Source organism: Notolepis coatsorum, assembly GCF_963971535.1.
Source record: "Notolepis coatsorum genome assembly, chromosome: 15".
Classification (NCBI taxonomy): domain Eukaryota; kingdom Metazoa; phylum Chordata; class Actinopteri; order Aulopiformes; family Paralepididae; genus Notolepis; species Notolepis coatsorum.
The window spans coordinates 6,700,324-6,715,083 of NC_140179.1; the positions used below are offsets into that span (position 1 = coordinate 6,700,324).

Below are 14,760 nucleotides of genomic sequence, written 5' to 3' on the forward strand. Positions count from 1 at the left end.
CTAAAATACTGCAGCTAGAGTATATTTGAGGTTGTGAAGATAATCTAACTCACTTGGAGTGTGAATGCGATATATCACAGGAAACTACGCAACCTCTATATATACTAGAGAATAGTCAGATTTAACTTCAGTTAGTAAATATTGAGAATAGTCATATTTAACCTCAGTTAGTAAATATAGAGAATAGTCAGACTTAATTTCAGTTAGTAAATATAGAGAAGTCATATTTAACCTCAGTTAGTAAATATGAGTCAGATTTCACCTCAGTTAGTAAATACAGAGAAGTCAGATTTAACTTCAGTTAGTAAATATAGAGAATAGTCTGATTTAACTTCAGTTAGTAAATACAGTATAGTTAATAGTCCGATTTAATTTCAGTTAGTACATATAGAGAATAGTCAGATTTAACCTCAGTTAGTAAATATAGAGAATAGTCATATTTTACCTGTTTGTAAATATAGATAATAGAAGATTTAATTGCAGTTAGTAAATATAGAGAATAGCTACCGATGTGTATATGATATGGACCTGCCGTATGGAAAAATTATTCACACATCCTTACATGAACATATTCTGTACACTATGTTCTCAGTCACTCTATAGCCATAAATGGACTCCTGTCTCTGCTCAGTATCTGCTTCTGACACTATAAGGCCTATGATATATAAACAGCAATGGGAGATGTACCTTATGGACTAATATGGACATAGACGAGACACAGTATATGCATCATGAGAACTTACATGTCAGAATTTACATGTTAAATATGTAATGTAATATGACTCTCTTTGTCTGTGAGATATAAAACATTACTGTGTTACGGTCTCTTCTATCCTCTGCTCTTTATCCTCTCCTCCCTTCTTCCCCACTCTATTACTGATGAAAGAGCATTTTTACTTCACAAACTGTATGGATCCATATTAGGGCTGCACGATTTTATGGAAATATCTAATAGCAATTTCTGACAAATATTGCGATTGCGATTCAATTTGTGCGCACACAGACAAAGGAAGAATGGCTTATAGTAGACTTAATGATTTTAGAATATTTCAGCTAATGAAGTTAGATGTTTATTATCACCAACTATCCAGTTCGTTTTTATAGTGTACCGTTTTGCTACTTAAACGTTAATTGAACGTACAGTAGAGAGAGGGAGGGAGGGAGGGAGAGAGCCGTTTTCTGTCTGTGAGCAGGGTTAGCTAGCTTAGCTTAGTTAGCGTCGCGGCTAACGTTAGTTTACCCCGACGTGGGCATCAGGAGTGATGAGGATGCGAAGCTTGTTTTTTTTTTGATCCACTTTTTCTCCCATTTTTCTATATTTTCTCCCATCCCAATTTCGTATCATCCAATTCAACCCTCCCCTGTCACGAACGCTGTTTCTTGCCTCCCAAAAGCCGGCTGCAATGTGGACTAAGTCATACATAGCACAAGTCCCCTCCGTTTTCACTGCACATAGAAACAGCGCATGGGAAAAAAGCAGGGACTTATTCCGGGTTGCAAAATGCGACCAAATAGGCACACTCTGGAGCCCTGCTGTAACGTCTTCACACACAGGCGTTTCACCAGCTGTTGTTGTTGGGCGTATACGTAGCTACCTTGGGCTACTTCTGATTGGTGAGCAATGAGAGCACAGCACTTCTGATTGGAAAGCATGACTGGCACGCAAGAAAAAACCTTGAATCAGACGCGCTGTATAACGTATCCCAAATCGCAGGCTTTGCGATTTGCTAATCGCGTCGTTTCAAATCGCAATTTCGATTTTAAATCGATTAAACATTCAGCCCTAATCCATATTATAATAAACAATCGTATTGACCTTCAGGAATTGTCTCCTAATCATTCAGATATTAATTTCAATATTAGTATTCCGATTTCTATTCTTAATACCTCAGACCACGGATCTTGATTTACATCGAAAAACATCATCACAGTGATATAACCACCTGCATAAACAGTGGATCAGGAGGGAGAGCAGTCGTCTGGTAATCAGAAGGTTCCCGGTTAGATTCCAACTTGTCCTGGGCAGTGTGTCGAAGTGTCCTTGAGCTAGACACATAACCCCTAACTGCTCTCGATAAGTAGGTTGGCATCTTGCATGGTGTCCTCTGCCGTCTGTAGTGTTTTTTAAGTTCTCCCATCGTCTTGAAGCTCATATCACACTGGTCACAGCAGTAAAGTTTCTCTCCTGTGTGTACCATGTGGTGACTTTTAAGCTCTGCCTTTGTCTTGAAGCTCATATCACACTGGTCACAGCAGTAAGGTTTATCTCCTGTGTGTACCATGTGGTGTCTTTTAAGATGTGCCTTTTTCTTGAAGCTCATATCACACTGGTCACAGCAGTAAGGTTTCTCTCCTGTGTGTACCATGTGGTGACTTTTAAGCTCTGCCTTTGTCTTGAAGCTCATATCACACTGGTCACAGCAGTAAGGTTTCTCTCCTGTGTGTACCATGTGGTGTCTTTTAAGATGTGCCTTTGTCTTGAAGCTCATATCGCACTGGTCACAGCAGTAAGGTTTCTCTCCTGTGTGTACCATGTGGTGTTGTTTAAGATCTGCCTTTGTCTTGAAGTTCATATCACAAGGGTCACAGAGGTAAGATTTCTCTCCCGTGTGTACCATGTGGTGACTTTTAAGCTCTGCCTTTGTCTTGAAGCTCATATCACACTGGTCACAGAGGTAAGGTTTCTCTCCTGTGTGTACCCTGTGGTGTATTTTAAGCTCTGCCTTTGTCTTGAAGCTCATATCACACTGGTCACAGAGGTAAGGTTTCTCTCCTGTGTGTACCATGTGGTGTATTTTAAGATGTGCCTTTCTCTTGAAGCTCTCCCCACACTGGTCACAGCAGTAAGGTTTCTCTCCTGTGTGTACCATGTGGTGACTTTTAAGCTCTGCCTTTGTCTTGAAGCTCATATCACACTGGTCACAGAGGTAAGGTTTCTCTCCTGTGTGTACCATGTGGTGTCTTTTAAGATGTGCCTTTGTCTTGAAGCTCATATCACACTGGTCACAGCAGTAAGGTTTCTCTCCTGTGTGTACCACATGGTGTTGTTTAAGATCTGCCTTTGTCTTGAAGTTCATATCACAAGGGTCACAGAAGTAAGATTTCTCTCCTGTGTGTACCATGTGGTGTATTTTAAGATGTGCCATTCTCTTGAAGCTCTCCCCACACTGGTCACAGTAGTAAGGTTTATCTTCTGTGTGTACCATGTGGTGTCTTTTAAGATGTGACTTTGTCTTAAAGCTCTTCCCACACTGGTCACAGCAGTAAGGTTTCTCTCCTGTGTGTACCATGTGGTGTCTTTTAAGGTGTGCCTTTGTCTTGAAGCTCTCCCCACACTGGTCACAGCAGTAAGGTTTCTCTCCTGTGTGTACCATGTGGTGTATTTTAAGCTCAGCCTTTGTCTTGAAGCTCTCCCCACACTGGTCACAGGAATGACATCTCAATTCCTCCATGTCTCTATTGGTTGCTGGGCAGCAGGATAGGGGGTGGATCTGGGGAACAGAGAGAGACAGAAACATTCAAATAAAGAGTTTATAAACTGGCAGTCTAAGGCTATGTATAGATGTATACTTTAAGGCGGCTAGGTGGTGTAGTGGGCAAGGCACTCGCCACCAGTGTGGAGACGCTAGGATTCGCGTGTTCGAATCCAGCTCTCCACATTGTTTTTCAGTTTGGCTGGTCGTCCGCAGTAATACACATTGGCCGTATTACGGGGAGGGAAAACTGAAGGGTGGGGATCGAACGTTGTGAACAAGCGACTCCTACAAGTCGGTTGGTGCGCCTGCGCAGTAGAATCAGGAAGTGTCGGGGGCAGCGTGAGCCTCCCACGCGTTACTCCTCGACACTGAGAGATCGAGCTGCGCAGGTGAAAAGATGCGACTGCTGTTACCTCAAGTACCGGAGGGGACTTGTGCTATGTATGACTTAGTCCACATTGCAGCCGGCTTGTGGGAGGCAAGAAACAGCGTTCGTGACAGGGGAGGGTTGAATTGGATGATACGAAATTGGGATGGGAGAAAATATGGAAAAATGGGAGAAAAAGTGGATCAAAAAAAAATATGTATACTTTAAGACCTTCTAGCAGAGAGGAGGAGAGGTGGCGCTACCAGAGAGGAGGAGAGGTGGCGCTACCAGAGAGGAGGAGAGGTGGCAGAGAGGAGAGGAGGAGAAGAGGTGGCTCTAACAGAAAGGGTCACAGCACACACATCCGGGGACAGAGAGGAGAACAGAACAAGGTACAACCTCTGCAGTGAGATCACAGGAGCTAAAAAGGATTACAGAGTCAAGATTGAAGAACAATTAGGCAGCAATGACTCAAAGTGTAGGGCTGGGCAAATAATCGGAAAAAAAATCGCGATCTCGATTCATAGACCTATGCATTCTCATTTCTAAAAAAAAAATGTATTAATTATATATATCTTTTTTAACTTTTGTTTTTAACTTAACTTTTTAAATGATTTTATTGAAAAAATAAGAATCGCAAGAGAATAGTGATCTCAATTCTTAGAGAGAAAAATTGTGATTCACATTTTAGCAAGAATGGCCCAGCCCTAGAAGGCACTACACACAGTAACAGACCTGAAAGGGGTCTCCAGCAGCACAGCTAACACCGCTGCCTCCTTACCGGACGAGTTGAACAGCTTTTACACCCCTTTTGAGTAGGGGTGCACGATATAGATTTTTTGACCCCGATATCGATACCAATAACTTTCTGCTCCTCATGGTCGATACCGATAATATATATATATTTATTGTATTATAATTTTTTTTTAATGTATATTCCTGTAGTTTTGACCTAACCAGATTTATCATGACATGAGCGTTACTACTATGAACAAAACAAAGCCAAGAGAACAGTTGACTCTTCAAATAAAGTGACTATATTTATTTTTCCAAATAAGTATAATTTGAGTCAATCACAAAATTCACAATCCGTCAATGTCATTAACAATGTGTTTCCCTGAACAATGAGTGAACTAAAAAGTAAAAACCAACAGGTATTGTGCTTTGTCAGCAGATAAAACATTTGACGCTATAGGAGAGGAGACTGTTGTGGTCTTGGTCCATGAAACAACTATTACTTGGCATTTATAGGACAGCACGCCTCAAATTATTAAATAAACACGCCGTGTGTCGTACAAAAATAAAATACTTGGTAATACTACCAATTTGAGAAACCACGTTAGCCGGTTTCATAGGGATGGGAATTGATTTTATGAGATTTTATCGATACGATTCCATTATAGATTCTGCTTATCGATCCGATTCTTTATCGATTCCATTATCGATTCCTGATAGATGTATAATTTAAATAAATTGGAAATGCAGCAGAACTAAGCTGGTTAGAATAACAACATGCAACTAGGGCTGGGTGATACGGCCTCTAAATGATATCGCGATATTTTTTGGCCATATCACGATACACGATATATATCGCGATATTTAGACATTTCCATTTGACAAAAAAATATTTTTTTTTCTTCTTTTTTTTGCAGTCAGGCCACTGAACTTAGAAGCAGGCCAGGACAGTGTTTCTAGTTGCAGCAACGCAATAGTTGGATAACCTAGGTGGGGAACAACCAGGAGATCACTGCAACTCACACGAGTTTACATTTAGCCGACGCTTTTATCCAACGCGACTTACAAGTTCTCTCTCTCTCTCTCTCTCTCTCTGAGGCGGGACCCTTACAAAAAAACTGTTGTTGCTTATCATTGACACATGCTAGCCTGTAATAATCCACCCCAGAAAAATCTACTTTGCATTTGATATATTGCAAATATATGCCATCACACACACTGGCATTTAAAGGGTTAGAATTATAAAATGTATATGTGGTGTTATGTTCAGGGCTGAAGTTGAATAAAAGATTGTATTATTTTCAATCTGACATTACAAAAAAACTGAAAATCCATCAAAATCAGTGTTGTTGCTAATCATACATATGCTAGCCTGTTTTTTAACAATAATTTGTGATGCCATCACAAACACTGGCATTTAAAGGGTACAAATAAAAAAAATCCTGCACCAGAATATAGGAAATGAAGTCTTTGTAACCACAAATGTCCTGGTGGGGGACCCCCAGACCCCCTGCTTAAAAAGTGGCCTGACTGGGGCTATATTTTAAAAGCCTCCAATGCTTATTAGCGTGTGTGCGTTTGAACGTGTGCATGTTTCAACCATACATTTCCATTTATAAAAAAAAATAAAATAAAAATAAAAAAAGAATAAATTATAAAAAATAAAAAAAATAATTTTTTGTTAACTCCTATAATAGTGGGGGTCGCGGCTATCTGACAGTTATTTTTGGGTCGCAGCCTGAAAAGTTTGGGAACCCCTGCTCTAAAGCACTTAAAAATGCTTGATTTAACCCTTTGATGCATACAGTCACGCCAATATGATGATTATAATAAGTCCCTGCAACATATGTTTGCATTATTAAACCATGAAGATTAAAAAATTATTAAATGAAAATGTACTAAGAGTAGTCTACTGACACACTAATAAAAAAAGTATTTACATCTAAGACAATTTGTATAAAAACTCTTGGGTGCCTAAGACTTTTGCACAGTACTGTGTTTTCTATCCACTTTAGCCAAACACACACATGTGTATATATATATATCAAGTTCTTTAAGTTCTTTAATAGTTGTCATACAGAAGTACAGAATACTTTCATACAAAATGCTTCTTACTGTTACGCTCCAGAGACTGTGCTAGACAAGATAGTATCAAATAACATAATATAGCATGTAATTTAGAAGAAGAAAAATGAGGTCACAGTGTTCGGTATAGACATATGTACAATGTTCTGAGTTACCATATAATATACAATACTATGCAGTGTACTAATGTACAGTACTATCTAGTGCAAAGCAGAAATGGGATGAGGTACAATTTTAGGTACAATTTACAGTAAGGTGTACGAGTTGTAGTGCAATCCTTCATCAATAAATATAAAGTGTGGGGAGTGGGTGCTACAGTGTGTTTGTTTAAAGTGGGTGTGTGCTATAAAGTGTGTGGAGTGGGTGCTACAGTGTGTTTGTTTAAAGTGAGTGTGTGCGTGTGGATGTGTGTGCTATGTGCGTTTGGTGGTTGTTGTTGTGTAGTGTTCATTCATTGTTCGTTTAGCAGCCTGATGGCCTGGGGATAGAAGCTTCTTCTGAGTCTTTCTGTGCTCGCCTTGAGACTCCGGTATCGCTTGCCTGACCGCAGCAGTTCAAAGAGGCAGTTGTTCGGGTGACTGGAGTCTTTAATGATTCTCTTAGCCTTGCCCGTGCAACGCTTGTTGTAAATGTTCTGGAGGGTGGGGAGCCCCCCTCCAATTGTGCGTTCGGCTGAACGTGTCACTCTTTGTAGTCTGCTTCGGTCTTGTGCAGTGCTATTCCCAAACCAGGAGGTGATGTTGCCGGTCAAGATGCTCTCTATTATACATGAGTAGAAGTTCTTAAGGATCTTCTGACTGACTTGGAACTTCCTTAGGCGCCTGAGGAAGTAGAGGCGTTGTCGTGCCTTCTTCACAACACTGTCAATGTGTGTGGTCCATGTCAAGTCCTCGGATATGTAGGCTCCGAGGTACTTAAAGCTGTTGACTCTCTCAACCGGTGCCCCGTCGATGCTGAGGGGGCTGTAGTCCTTGACCCCCGACCTCCTGAAGTCCACAATCATCTCCTTTGTTTTGCTGACGTTCAGCTATATATACATACATATAGTGTATATATATACACACTACTGTGAGAAAATAATAATAAAAACACAAAGGGATAATGGCTTATAACAGACTTAATGATTTTAGAATATTTCAGATAATGAAATTAAATGTTTATATCATCAACTATCCAGTTAGTATTTATACTGTAACGTTTGGCTACTTTAAATCATTGAATGTAGAGAGAGAGCGAGAACGAGAAAGAGAGCCAGCCCCCCCCCCCCCCCCCCCCCCCCCCCGGATTTTGTTTACGGTTTGCGTTTTGAGCGTATAAGCTGCCATACGCGATGATGTCACACTCGAATGTCAACACAGGAAGTTGAACACAGAGATAGAAACTGGATGCCCAATATAAAGAAACAAATAACCAATAAATATGAAGTTATCTTTAAACCTCTGTTGTCAAGCGTCGTCAATATAACCCACCCCTTTCCTCACGAATGGAACTAGTGCCGTGGTGGAGTCCGCTTTGAGCGTGTCCAAGGTTAGCAGCTAATGCTAGTTAGCCTAGTTATGTGGGATAACTTAGTTAGCAGCTAACGTTAGCCCATTGCTCGCGTCAATTAAAATGCATGTCATTAAAGGTCCGCTCTGGTCTGTCTACAATTGCATGTAATTTAAGGTCCACGCTGGTCTGTGTATAATGAAATGAGGAAAGCTCTGCGCTAAAGCAAGTCTGATCTCAGCCGCGACGTGACAACATATACTCGATGTTCACGATATAATAATTTACTACATCTCATGTAGAACAAGCCGTGATACATCGAGTATACTCGATATATCGCCCAGCCCTACATGCAACTTGACATTTCTGATTGTCATTTATTCTTGAGCCCCAACCAAAATGGTCACAATTTCGAGCCCTTACAAATTTAGTGACTGCTCTGTGACACTCGTTCACCTTTTCCTGACCCCGTTGTGCTATAGCGTGAAAGGATTTTCCTGAGGTGCGCGAGAACCACTAGCTGCAGCCTCAGTCTATTGTGATCATCTAAAATGGATGAAATGGGAGAATATTTATACAGTGAAAGCATTAGTTTTCATTTAGGTTTTCCTAGTCAAGGAATCAAATAGTCTGCTATGGCTGCATGCGTAGCGCTAACGCTATTGTTTTAAAATGCGCAACTGTCGGAAAAACATGGCATCGATAAGAGGAATCGATAGTCACGGAGGCATGCGATTCCAGGAATCTGACAATTAGGAACCGGTTCCCAACCGGTTCCGGTTCTCGATTCCCATCCCTACGGTTTCACCAGGAGCTAGCGTCTGCTCCAATTAAGAAAACGGTAGACCCAGCCCAGCCACCAATTGACGAGACGCTGTCAACATTGCCACCCGACTCAGAGAGGCAAGAGAATCACCCAAGCAGTGTCTAGCTAAGGATTTAAGGTCTTATTCCGTCGTCGAGAACCCCCGGTTTCGCCATCTGCTGAAGACCCTGGAGCTGCGGTATAATCTCCCATCATGAAGCCACTTTACAGAAACAACTATACCAGCTCTCTACCGCGGAACCAACGCCCAGGTAATAGACTCAATGAGTAAAGCTAGTCGAGTAGCTATGACATGTGATGCATGGACCTCCGTTACGACGAACTCGTATTTAACAGTAACTGCACATTACATCAGAGAGACGCTTATGAGAGACACACAGGTGCTCATATTGCGGAGCTTCTTTCTAATGTTGTGGAGGAATGGCAGCTAAAAGATAAATCTGTAGTGCTGGTTACAGACAACGCATCGAACATGATAGTCGCAGCTCAAGTCGCAAAATTCTCTCATGTAAGATGTTATGCCCATACATTAAATCTTGCATCACAGCGAGCACTTAAAGTATGGCTTCTGGGCAGAATCCAAAGGATATCCACATTCTTCCACCGCAGCACAACAGCTAACCACCAGCTGCAACTCAAACAGAGACTGCTTGGCCTGTCATAAACTGAAAACTGACGTCACCACAAGGTGAAATAGCGCATAAATGATGACATGGTGGATAGGTTTTTGGAACAACAACCAGCGATATGTGCCACCTTGCTGTCTCCTGAGGTGAGAAGAACAGAATCCGACCTCTGTACTCTGAATGAAATGGATGTTTCAAACGCAGAGGACACTGTGAAGCAGGGTTAGAAATTAACATTTTTTTTCAAGGGCTTTTTTTGCCCCCCTTAATTGATTTTCGGGGGCTTTTTTTTATTTCGGGGGCACAACATTTTTATAATGGAAATTAACATAAAGATTATAAAACATTGTTGACACTTTTTTTTACAGTCTTCGTCCCTATGTTTGATAACGTAATGTTAATGTCTCCATATATAGGGCTCTACGCTAACCTTTTTCCCAAGGAGCACATGTGCTCCTAAATAAAATGTTAATAAATAAAATCTAAATACAAATTTAGCAGCACACAGAAATTTAGGAGCACAGTGACAATTGTTCAAGTAACACACACACACACACGCACACGATGTGTGACATCATGGCTTGGTTTCATGTTGAGGTACCTTCAATTCTCTGTAAATAATACATACATACTCTTATCTAAATAGATTAAATATTATTGTCCCTGAGGGCAAGTTGTGTTGTTGTCTTGATATATCTACAAATAGCAGACGAATAACCGGTTGCCTCTGGATCAATGAATGTCTAATATTGAATAATATTATTAGATATTTTATTTTTAACATCCCTAATTCCAACAGTCAAGAGGCTTGTTTCAAATTGATGAAAAACCCCACACACGCAACGTTTGTGAGTATAGGCTCTGGCCAGATCGATCAATGAAATACGTTGCGCGCTCAGCGCTGTGGAATGAAGGAAATGCGCATCGGGATCGGATTTGGATGTTACAAATTGGAGTTGTGTTACAAATGGAACGGTCTTTCCCCGCCGAACACAAGTTACTTAACGTTACACAGGTCGCGCTATGCAGATGCTTAGCTTGCTAACGTTAAGAGATGAGATGAGAGCAGAGCGCTCTGTCTGTGTTCGCATCTCTCAAGTGCCTGGAAGCATCTCCCTGTAACACGCAGCGGGCCCCGCCTCCCTCCTCCTTGGAACAAACATTCCACCCAAAAACTGAATTTCAGTCCAGTTTCAATCTGAACTATTAACAGCGGAGCTGTTTTGTAATCTTCACAATCACTCGTCTGTCTCGCACACTGCAAGTAAATGATTTTTCCGGTTTGCACACACACATATTATTAGGGGCAAATACGAGGGAAATGCTTGCACTGTAGAGCATATATATAATTATATATATAATTAGTAAACTGTCGGGGGCTTTTTTTGCCCCCCTTAACTGATTTTCGAGGGCATTTGGTCAATTTTCGAGGGCATTTTGCCCCAAGCCCCCGTTAATTTCGAACCCTGCTGTGAAGGCATTAAAGGCCATGAAGGATGCCACAACACTGATGTCCGAAGAGGGCAATCCAACCGCTTGTCTCATCGCTCCACTAAATGCTCAACTCCTCCATAACATGTGTGAGACCATCGGAGACTCACCCATGATCCACGAGATCAAGCATGCCATCAAAGCAGATCTCCTTAACTCATTGGGCGTCATATCCGAGATAAGTCAGGTTATCTCGCCATGCATTGAGTGCCAAAACCCGAGATTTCTCGGGTTTTGATCCTTTTATCTTTTTTCTTTGATTCCCATTCTATACTGTCAGCCGGAGCCCTCTAGGTCTCCCTGGCTCATCTGCCTATGTTGGAATTGCAATAACGATCGAATCTCACCAGGTGGCAGTATCACCTACCTTCTGAATTGGAATAGCTTGGTGGATACACATATTCACTTTTTATTATTTTTTTGCAAGGGCCCCTCCTCCTTGGAGACAGAGCGATCGCCTCGATATTTTTTTGCCTAAAGCCTATTTCCCGTATACACGAGGATAGACATATACATGGGTAATCACGATGGCGATGTGATCACTGGGAATTATTCTTTTTGGAATACCTTCTGGCTAAGGTAAGGTATATTCTATGTCTATTTTACCAAACCTGAAACATGTTTTTGTAACGATCAGTGTCATGTTTTACAGGACGTAAAACATGCTCGACAAACACAATCGCAGTTTCTAGTTAGAACGACCCCCCCCCTGATGATTTTGTGAAGACACATATGTACATGGTATATACCTTTGATTTGGGAGTATTTGGGGTTTCAGGCGATCAACCAGAACGATTTGGGCATAATGCACATAAAAGAATGGATTATTTTGGAAAGGGGCGATGTTTAGCGTGTAATAGCAAAACAAACTACAGTGTGTAGAAATGAACTGATTAGTCAGTGATGGACTATGAACAATGCCTGTCAAATGAGCCATACTATTGTCTCCATAGCTATAGTACAGAACACATGATGGGTCTGCAAACATCGCTAAAATGGTCAATAACGCTGGCGCCAGGCGGTACAGATCGGGAAAGTGGGTGGCACCCAAAGTGTTAACTCATTGACTGCCACACTGTTTTTCCATCTTTACTCCCTGGGCGCCAGCGTTATTGACCATTTTCACAATGGTTGCGGACCCATCGTGTATTCTATATTATAGCTATGGAGACAATAGTATGGCTCATTTGACAGGCACTATTTATACTCCCAACAGGGACAAAACTGTTTTGAATTATTTAATTGTTTATTTCGAATGTTTACAAATAAATAAACAATAAACAAATCATTTTTCAAAATGTTTACAAATAAACAAGTGAAAAGGATAGGTTTGAAGCCAAAAGGCTTACAAAACTGTTTATTTCTACATACCTTCGTTTGTGCGCTATTCTCCACTTGCACAACGTGCGGGCGGCATATCCAGTTACTTCTACCATGTGTAGACTTATTCCGGTCCCATCACAATACATAGACTTTAGCAACTTTTCTCCTGTCAATTAAACAACTTTAGTCACTTTTCTTTTTTTATTACGTTTAAAAATTACATTTGTTTGTATTGTTAATCTGTTCACCATTCGTTTTTATCGTTAGTATTGTCAATGTGTTGACGTTTTACAAAAGGAAATGCATGTGGACTGTGGAGTTGTGGACAGGAGGTAATGAAACTTTTGTATTATTATATTATAGAATGCAACAATCTATTTAATAAGCAAACGTTAATAAGGCATAACGTATCGGCATAACATGATAAAATGTCTTCTGATTATCAAACAAGTCCATATGGGGGTCTAACAAACGCGATGGCGACAACACCAATTCATTGATCATGTCTCATAATATTAGCTAAATGCTAATATGGCTAACTAACGGTAAACATTTTTACATGAAATACAGCCCAAAAACCTTAAAAGACCCCGCTGACAAACAAACTTTATGAAACGTTTGCTTATTAAATAGATTGTTGCATTCTATAATATAATAATACAAAAGTTTCATTACCTCTCTGTCTGAAGCCTGTCGGGGGGGGGGGGGGGTCGTTTTCCGATGCTGCGATCATTACAAAAGCATGTTTTATGATGCGGTTCTGTAAAATAGACGTTACCTTTGTCAGCAGGTACAAGACGATATGTTACAAAAGCATGTTTTATGATGGGGTTCGGTAAAATATTTCTCTCCTCCTCCCCTCCTCCCTCCCCCTCTCCTGCTCCCCTCCTCCTCCTCTCATCTCATATCCTCCCTCCCTCCTCTCCTCTCATATCCTCCCCTCCTCCTCTCATATCCTCCCTCCATCTCTCCTCCCTTCCGCTCTCCTCCTCTCATCTCATATCCTCCCTCCATCTCTCCTCCTCCCTTCCGCTCTCCTCCTCTCATATCCTCTCTCCTCCTCTCATCTCATATCCTCCCTCCTCCTCTCCCTCATTCCTCCACTCCTCTCTCCTCCTATGAAATATGACAAGTACAAAATTGCTCCCTTCTCAGCATTTTGTAATGTGTAGGTTCTTCTGTAAGAACACTAGTTGATCCACATGTTCCGGGTTGAGAGAGCTTCTTTTTGCAGTGACCACATTTCCTGCAGTGGAGAAACCCCTCTCTGCAGACACGCTTGTGCCTGGGATACACAATTATCGTTTTGTCAGCCTGGAGAGGAGAGGAAATGTGACCTCATGGACACGCCACCAGTTCAGAGGCCTCTCAGTGAGAGCCAGGCATGGGGCTTTACAGAATCTGTCCATGTCCTCCTCAGTGAGAGCCAGGGATGGGGCTTTACAGAATCTGTCCATGTCCTCCTCAGCGCTGGCAGAGGCGGTCTTGGTTTGTACTGTACCTTCAGTGTCGGTGAAAGATTGTCCCAGCAAACTCACAAGCAGCGATGAAGCAGAGGGACATGTAGGCCTCTCGTCCTCCACTGGCAGCATTTCTTCTCCTTCGCCGATTCCCCCAGACGCTTCATCTGCTTCTGTCCTGGGTGTCCTCGCACTCACAGTTTGTGTCTGAGAGGAGAGGAGAGAAAGAAATAGCATTAAATCAGCCGTTGGCTCCTTCTCAATCAATGCAGCAGCTCACGTCTATTAGGATAACAGTTTCTCTCAGTCTTTAACTCATTGTAGTTACTTTATTGATATGACAGTTTAAATTTTTTTTAAATAAGTTTTAATTGAATACATTTTACATGAAACATGGTGATATGACAATTTTTATATTGTTTTAATTGTATACGTTTGACATGAAACATGGTGAAATTACCTCCAAGGATGCAGCCTTCTCAGTCACTGCTTTGTAGACCTCCTGTTTCCCTTCCTCTGTGAGAAAAGGCAGTTCTTTAAAGCGGGGATCCAGGGAAGAGGCTGTATGAAGGAACTTCTTCTCTGTTGTACCTAATATTTGAGATATGCAAAATTGGATTTTAGATTAGATAATGGGAAAAAAATTATTTACATCTTTTACATTTAGTCTTAGATAATGGCAACATTTTATATTTTTAGTCTACTTAGAATTGTGTTTAATGTAACAGCTAAATAATTCAGTGTTTTTTATGACAACCGTCTATGCTGAAAATATCAATAAAAAATGTATCATAAATAAATACCTCTTAATAAAATCACAATTCTTAAAAATATGGCTTATTGATGTTATTATTCATAATAGCTACTGTTCTCTGGCCAAATA

General features: G+C 41.0%; 1 protein-coding gene across 1 annotated transcript in view; it reads right to left on the minus strand.

Moving 5' to 3' along the window:
* Positions 1–2,544: 2,544 nt before the first annotated feature.
* Positions 2,545–14,760, minus strand: part of LOC311241650 (uncharacterized protein) — a gene marked incomplete at its 3' end in the record, with an annotated part of 40,201 nt that continues 27,985 nt past the window's right edge. The window contains exons 2-5 of the mRNA XM_084330526.1: positions 14,338–14,468; positions 13,956–14,084; positions 2,999–3,491; positions 2,545–2,561 (exon numbers count right to left, since the gene is read on the minus strand). Of these exons, the coding sequence (XP_084186652.1) occupies positions 2,545–2,561; positions 2,999–3,491; positions 13,956–14,084; positions 14,338–14,468 (770 nt within the window). The remainder of the gene's footprint in view (positions 2,562–2,998; positions 3,492–13,955; positions 14,085–14,337; positions 14,469–14,760) is intronic.